The sequence below is a fragment of the Nasonia vitripennis genome, chromosome 4 (assembly GCF_009193385.2).
Source record: "Nasonia vitripennis strain AsymCx chromosome 4, Nvit_psr_1.1, whole genome shotgun sequence".
In the NCBI taxonomy this organism is placed as follows: Eukaryota; Metazoa; Arthropoda; class Insecta; order Hymenoptera; family Pteromalidae; genus Nasonia; species Nasonia vitripennis.
In genome coordinates this window covers 18,443,259-18,451,102 of record NC_045760.1, presented here as the reverse complement: position 1 = coordinate 18,451,102, position 7,844 = coordinate 18,443,259, and the positions used below count along the sequence as shown (strand labels likewise).

General features: G+C 44.3%; 2 protein-coding genes across 5 annotated transcripts in view; one reads left to right on the top strand and one right to left on the bottom strand.

Moving 5' to 3' along the window:
- LOC100120566 overlaps positions 1–2,738 on the bottom strand; it is a 31,795-nt gene extending 29,057 nt beyond the window's left edge. The window contains exon 1 of one of the 2 annotated variants that reach the window (XM_031929722.2): positions 2,561–2,738. Coding sequence is in view for 1 of the 2 variants with exons in the window: in XM_008213593.4 (XP_008211815.1) it covers positions 1,269–1,300 (32 nt within the window). In the remaining variant the exon portion in view is untranslated. Of the gene's footprint in view, positions 1–1,268; positions 1,554–2,560 lie in introns of those variants that run through there. The other variant, XM_008213593.4, reaches the window with a different exon arrangement.
- A 1,523-nt stretch (positions 2,739–4,261) lies between these two features.
- LOC100120387 (probable JmjC domain-containing histone demethylation protein 2C) overlaps positions 4,262–7,844 on the top strand; it is a 204,800-nt gene continuing 201,217 nt past the window's right edge. For all 3 annotated transcript variants that reach the window (XM_008213583.4, XM_008213582.4, XM_008213581.4), the window contains exon 1: positions 4,262–5,730. In XM_008213583.4, the coding sequence (XP_008211805.1) occupies positions 5,575–5,730 (156 nt within the window). In that variant the 5' untranslated portion in view covers positions 4,262–5,574. The remainder of the gene's footprint in view (positions 5,731–7,844) is intronic.

Below are 7,844 nucleotides of genomic sequence, written 5' to 3'. Positions count from 1 at the left end.
ATTATTTGCAATGCATAAAGTTGACTACTGCAAATAGTCCAGTATAAATAAAAGCGTGTCAACGACACTGTACAACATGTAAACAAAATCGCTCGTATGTACTGGTTCTTGCTCGGGCACTTTTTTGGAGGCGCAACAAGTATTGGAAAAAAGAACCTTCGATCCAGCCAAGGACGTTCGAACGAAAATGTCCTTTGCCCGTAAATGGATGCGCGTCTCAAAATTATTAGATTACTCATTCTGAGCCCGGTCGAATGTCCTCGTTTAAAAAAGTGTTTCCCAGAAACATTTCATAAATTGCTACGCTTAAATTTCAAAAGCTAACGTGAACATTGTTTAGTTATACTTATATCCACACGTATAACAACGTACTCGTTCTATCCTAACAACCAAGCGCAACGCTCTCTACCCTAGTCCTATATATAGCTACGACCACGTAAGTACACGCATACACGCGAGAACGGCGCATAATAATAAAAGCAAGAGCATTCCAAAAATTCAGTCCACACTCTATGCACCTAGTCCACCCCGACGGCACTCGCGCATTGGTAGAGGTTAGGTTCAACGTTACAGCTTATCTCGATTGATCTTTTCCTCGAAAAAAAAAGCGAGTACCGAAGTATGTATACGTATCGACAACTCTCCCGAGCCTCAACATCAGCTTATGGCTATACACGTTGTGAAATTCAATCCGCTAACCTGCGCACTTGCTCAATCGACCTTGCCCTCAGCGATAAATCCCGAGCGCTCGCATCACGATTCCTCTCCTCTTCTTTTGTCTTTTCCGCGTAGGTGAACACTGCATAATTCGAGCGATGCCCCAGAACGAGCTGTCGTCGTGGGCGAGAAAATCGATGACCCGAGTCGCGATATGCCGCGTAAACACAGACAACACAGTCCGCGGGCTGGGTTTTTTCTAACCTCAAATTCGGGGTGGCTTGCCTTTATTACGACGGCGATTGATATTGGAGGACGAGTCGACTGGCTTGAGTCGTTGGTCCGAGAGGAAAATGTATGGATATTGGTCAGTGTTACTGTAGTGAAGTATCCGATGCAGAAATTTCTTTGTGCTCGCGAGAGAAGCTACGCGTATATCTATACTGCGGTGATACACTAGCACGACAGTCCGCACTCGTCGCGTAGATTTGTAACTCCGGACCAACGGTTCAACCTCTCGTCGACACTTCCTCGTGGGAGAACGTCGGCGATAATCAAACTCTAACGATAAGTAAATCAACAACAGAACAAGCAATCGAGCGTCTACTTACATGACGAGCCGCGAGACGATGGACGAGATCATGTTGCTTCTCTCCTATAGGCTGTCGTCGCACTCACGTCGAAGGATCTTATCACAAATTCATAAAAACTGTACAGCGCAAATCGGAGATCGAATTATGATGCGGAGCGCGACTCGTCGCGACGGTCAGTCTCGGAGTCTCTCGAGAAGGCGAGTGAGTGCGAGCGAAGCCTGCTTGTGCCTCCCGTCTCTGCTACTACTCTACTGGCCGCTCGTCGCCTTCTCGGCGGCCATGTTGTGGACTGTGCGAGCAGCAGCTGGGCCGATTCGGGAGAAACGAGCGAGCGAGCGCGCGCACCGCGAGTCTGACGTCACGGTGTGTTTTCGTCACGTGACCCGTTGAGAGTTGCAGGGACGTAGAGAGATGAGATAATAGCTCCTTATGGTGTGGGGAACTTTTTTACGGGGATCGGGATTGAGATTGTCGTAAGCACTCGCTCACAGTTTCGACGATGTGATTTACGCAGAATTTTTCGCGAGAGTTGACGCGGATAATTAGCCAGTTCGAAACTATGAAATCGATCGTTATTTAAAAAGAAGCAATTTTTTCAAGATTTTCTCCACTTTGAGGTAAGTTTATTTCATTGCAATATAAAGCGAGTATACTCGCAGGTGCTGAAAATCATTGGAGAGTACAGTGTCATTGAAACGTGTGAATAACATTTTTTCTGTATACGCTTTTGTGCGTGCAACATTCAAAATTTTCGTAACCTTCAAGTTTGATCTGCGCAAAGTGCAAAAGCGTAATGTCTTGTTTGACTTTGAAGGAGAAAGACGTTTGTTATGAGTTAGTGTTACCAAGGTATAGAACGTTTATCTAATTTTACCACTACAACCTATATCGTCGCTCCGTACGATAGCGCGGTTCAAAATTTTCACCATGAGTAACGGAACTCAGAACGTGCACGCCGGAGTCTGAACATTTTTCGCGAAGCTATACTAGCACAACTGCTTCGATTAATGCCAGAGTTGTGCCAGTCTTCGCGGCATTATTTAACTACGTTAATATTCACGGAAATGCGCAGGTTAGGTTAGTTCTCGCTGGAAATTTTTAGCTCACCAGCTCCATACTGAGCAACGAAAGCAAAATTTTACTTTGCATATTTTACTTCATCTAAATTGTAGTTTCGAAACAATACTAGCATATTACTTCCATATCTTGCTTATGATTGATCCAATTTTTACGAAGCCCACGGTTTTGCCGGTTTTAATTATTATTTTACTTTGAACTTAATAGTAGAAATGAATTCGGAGAGCGCTTACCTTTGTCAAAGTATAGCTAAAACCATTCGTTCCCTATTTCGACTGTAGCGCGAAGCCATGACTGACCCACCTTCCTCTTCCCCTTCAATAAATCAAGCAATCGAAACCGTAAAAATATTCTAAAGAGATCTCCCTCGACACGCACCTGACCGGCGTGTCTGGCCGGTCGGCGGGAGAGAAGCCACTGTCCCTGTGCTATAAGTATAATAGGCCCGAGAAAAAACGGAGAATTGAGCGCGGAAGCGAGAAAGACAGCACAGCACCCCCACTCTGTGTTGTACACACCGAAAGCATCACATGCGCGAGAGCAAGAGAAAGGGAGATATAGGTATACAGCGCGCAATCCCAAAGATAAATAGAGAGGGAGAGAGCTAGGCGAGAGATGTGTGTGTGTGTGTGTGTGTGTGTGTGTGTGTGTGTGAGAGAGAGAGAGAGAGAGAGAGAGAGACGAGAGAATGCCAGACGTGCAATTGTGCCGTTTTTCCACCGACCCTGTGTTTTCGAAGTTTGCGTGAATTTAAGAACGTATGTCCTATAAGAGACAAATGATTAAATGAGTTGGAATTTGAATTTAAAAACAAATGAATATACTAAAATGTAAAATTTTGAATGATTCTATTGTGGGAAATACATTTCTTCTGCGTCTGATTGCCTACAGTAGAATGATACCTTAGAATTGTTATGCTTGCTTTGCATTAACGTTTTATCGGCCTTTACTTTCGCTTTCAAATTCGTATACTGAAAAAAAAGATTTTTTCTGTGCTGGTTTAGTATAATAAATACTGTATAGTCTTTGATATAATTTACTAATATTTTATGACTGAGTTCGAAGAAATCTTTTCATCCCTGCATCAAAGATATACAGCACATTGATTGACAAGCAGTATTAAACAATTGTTGTTTTCAACTTGCAGCATTTGGAGCTATTGCACAAAACAAAAAAACCATTCTTATCTGAAATGCTTCAATTCATAGCAGCTATTCAAACCATGCAGTAATATTGCATAGTTTGGATACCCACGTTTATTACACCGTATTAATTTTTGATAAATCCTTTTTACGACATAATCCTATAATTAGAATAATATGTTAATATATTGTTCATTCATTTATATTTCTACGTAGAATATCGAATATTGTAAAGGTCATTTCATTAGCATTCAGGCTAAAAGCAATAACGTTAATAACCAAGTGTTGCAAGTTGATAGTAGCAATTTAGTAATATTTGTTTGGCTTGGCACTACTTCAAATTAGAAACAAATTTCGTACTTAGTGCAGCTAAGTATCGAATTCGTGAAAAAATCGATAATGCCGAACGTCTCGGAATACCCTCACAAAACCCTCCCGCATCAGCGTATGGTGACTTCGTAACTTCAAAAGACCTAACGGAAAACTCATCGAACACGTTCTTGCTTCAAATTCTTAAGCCTCGCGCGTCGTCTGCTGCATTGTGGCGGGGCGACAGCACGGGCAACGTTCGCTCTCTCTCTCTCTCTCTCTCTCTCTCTCTCTCTCTCTCACGCACACGCACACAGCTACACTCGCTATACCTATAAGGCTATAACACACCATGTTTCCATCTCTGTCTCGCAGCGCAGAGAGCGCGCGGGAGATCCCCTGAGAGCGAGCGAGACAGGCAGCGCCAAAGGAGGGGGCGTGTGCGTTGGACGTAGGAGCGCTGATGCGCCCCCCTCCGCGAGCACGTATAGGTGGAGGGAGCCCGCGCGAGCGAGCGAGAGAGAAAGAGAGGGAACGTCGCTCTCGGCTCTACTGGCGCTCGTCGTCAGTGCGCGCTACGCGATATCGCAAGCCGGTCGTCGCTGTCGTCGTGCATCGCATGTATGTGAGACAGAACAGTGCAGTGTGGCGTCGCCTCCCCCGTGACAGTAGGTACATTATCGGACCGTTGTTTTTGTTATTTTTGTTCACCGACTCAGTTCAGTGCGTTCGCGTAGCAGACATAGAGAGGTAGATTGTGCTTTCACTCAGCGACAGCAGTGCTTTTACAGTGGTGCATCCTTTTGCGTGCGTGCAGCGGGAGAGAGAGAGAGGAGAAAGCGCGAAACTGGCACGCGCTCAGACCTAGTGCTACGCTGCTGTGTTTTCGTTCGGTGCAGCGCGAGAGGAGTGCACGGGTGAAAAAAGCATCGCCGAGCGGGAGTTTCCCGGTAACGGCCGCGTCTCCCCGCCGAGTTTTCGATTGAGGGAATCGATTTTTTGAACCAGTGCTGTGCACGGAGCCGTCTGCGTCTGTTGCTCGGCTACGACGACGAGCCTCTTTTTCCACAGAGCCGCGCGCGCTCTCGAGGAAAAATTCCAGCCTCTCCCATCGTCGAGTCGCGCGCGCGCGCGCGCGCCCGTTTTCCCGTGCGCCTCGAGTGAGTGTATCCGAGAGCTCGAGGATTCCTCGCGAGTGTATTTTTGTTTCTCGCTCTTCTGTTGGCGTTGCTTACGTAAGAATTCCGAGTAGCGGATCGTAGCGGGAAAAAAGTCGTCGCGAGGCGCTGTGTACTGCGGGCAAGAGAAGAAAATACGAGGAAGACAAAATCGATCGGAGTCTTCGCCCTCTCCGCGCCTCTCTCTCTCTCTCTCTCTCTCTCTCTCTCTCTCTCTCTCTCTCTCTCTCTCTCTCTCTCTCTCTCTCTCTCACTCTCCCTCGCGGAGGAGGTAAACAAACCTCCCCCGAGAGGAGCAGCGGCAGCGCAGCAGTATGCCCTGGATCGATAATCGGCCGAACGCCGCGGCTCGTAGAAGTGGCCGGTGCTGAGTTTTGGATGGAAAAATGGCCCGACTTCAGACGACGATCTCTCGGAGAGAAAATCGAGAGTGCGACTAGCGGCGCACGCGGCTTCGAGCTCAAGAGGACGAGGAGCCGGGGCAGAGGAGGAGCAGTGTGGTTTCTCAGTTCGGGGTTTTTTACACGTGTGCAATAGATAGGGCCTCAACGCATTGCGACAGAGGAGATATATCAAAGTTCGGGAGTGAAAAGGAGTGACAAGCCGAGAGGAGGTATTATGGCGTACAAGTTCCGCGAGGAGATCGTGGGAAAGAGGTTCCTCTCGGTTAGTGGTTTTTCGAAGTTGAAGGTGAATAAGATCAGTGAGTGGGGGTGGCGAGCCGGGGTTATACGCGCAGCAAGTCACAGGGATAACCTCTGCCAGGACCTACAAGTGAGTCTTCTCGAGAACATCGAGAATTTTTATTTATAATTACAATGGCCCCCTGAACTACCTATAGGTCGAGGTTTCGTAGGTTTTGCTATCTTAGGTGCGAAAAACAACAAGTGGCAACGGAGAGACTGCCTTCTGAATGTGTCGACGTTGTTGAGGTTAATAACCGCGGAGGTCGTTACACCTATGGTCGCGCCCTAACTTCAGTGATTTTTTTTTTACTTTCTAGCTTACAATTTTCTCTGCGCGAACTGATTACTTATACTTACTTACGATACTTCCTTATAGGCAAGTTTGATGATTTTTGTTCATAACGCAATGACTAATCGAATGTTCGAAATAATTGAGATGACCCTGAAGTTTTTGCTCGCAAATTTGCTTATTCAAGATTATTTGAAATTCAAGATAACTGCATGCATTCGGCAAGGTGTAAAAGTCGTAGACAACAAAAAAACACGCCACTACCACTTCCAATCTTGAAGGAATTGAGTGATTTTGTTTACGGTATGCAATAGATGGAAGTATATGTGAACTTCTTTCCTATAGCACTTGATACGTCAATGTAACTATTATACGGACGCGACAAAACCTATCGGATTTTCGATTGCTTGTAAAGACTGAATCCTATTCTTATAATTGAATCTGGGCGGATAATCACAAGGAATGCATATTATTTGAGCCCCTATAAATTTTATATTTACAACTAAAATGATTACTAATTCAATAGAAGTAATCCCTCAATTTTTCCGACACAAATATTTATGATGTCCCAGCTAAAGTCTGGAGCAGATATGGCGTATCTTTTTTTGTAGCGCCAGTGTAGATAACACTGCGTTTTATCGATTAAGAAATCCTTGAATTATTCCTGTTACTACATATCGAGTCGGTGAAAGCTTCTTAATAATCTATTATATTCCGTATAGAAAGTCCTTCTGAAGATTTAAACGAAAAAAAATCAATTCTTTTTCATGTATTTATTATTAAATATATTTTCCTGCATTCTTCGCCACGCCGGCATCAAACAATATTGTCACCTTCGTCTTTGTTGATCGTAAACGAGTATTGGCATTTTCAAAGATTCTGTTGACGTAGTTTTACGCGTTGGATAATTTATATTTTTGAAAAGAACCGTATAAAAGGTTTTTATATAATAATTTCTTTTATTGACAAAAATAATTTCGTAACATTCTCAGAGCGCACACAAGTCCGATTCCAGCCAGGCCTTATGCAATCAAACGTAAAGAGTGATCGACAATTTTTTCGATACTTTTCCTCGTTAGTCTACTCTCTGGTAGTCTTCGAGCATACCTTTGAATAACAGAATATAAAGAATTATAGCAGAAAATTTTTTTTAACATTTTATTTTAAAAATCTCACTATTCTTTCTACAAAACATAATAGTAAAATAAACTTGTAAAATGTATGTGTATAAAACAAATCAGATTCATTAAACCCAATTTCAAAATACTTATTCAGCCTGAGAAACGCGTTCGTTCGGCAATAATCGTCGTCACGTGCAAGGACATCGCCAGCTCAGCTGTTCCCGCGCGATCGTCCGAGCAAGTGCACTCGCTTTAAATGGCTTGTCTTCTTATAATCTTCTGTTTCCTTTTTCTCCACACTCGGGCAAACCTCCCGAATATTTTTGCAAAAACAGAGAGCGACGAGCACAAGCTTCGTTTCTTCTTCTTCTTCAGCACAGGGAGAAGTAAAATTACGCGTTCGTGCGCGAAAATGCGAAGGGCCGAAAGAGTCGCGCCGAGATTCATTACTGCGGGGTAACTGAGGGCTGTAGCCGTTCCGTTACTTCTGCGAAAAGGACAACTCGCCGAGCTTAATGGGAATTCGCGAAATTAAATAATTTTAAAAACCCGAACTTAACAATCCGGTAGTTCGCAAAAGGATCTCGCAGAGTTGAGTATCTTATTTCAGTTCGACTATAGTACACGTGCGCTGGCATACGAGCGTCTAGCTCTGCGTCATTGACAAAACATGATACCGCGCACGAGCCAAGAAATATAAACCATTACAGAGAAAATTTGGCATGTATTAGCGCGATATCGATAAATAACCGGAACAATTTGCGCTCGTGTATTACATGCACCGTACGACAC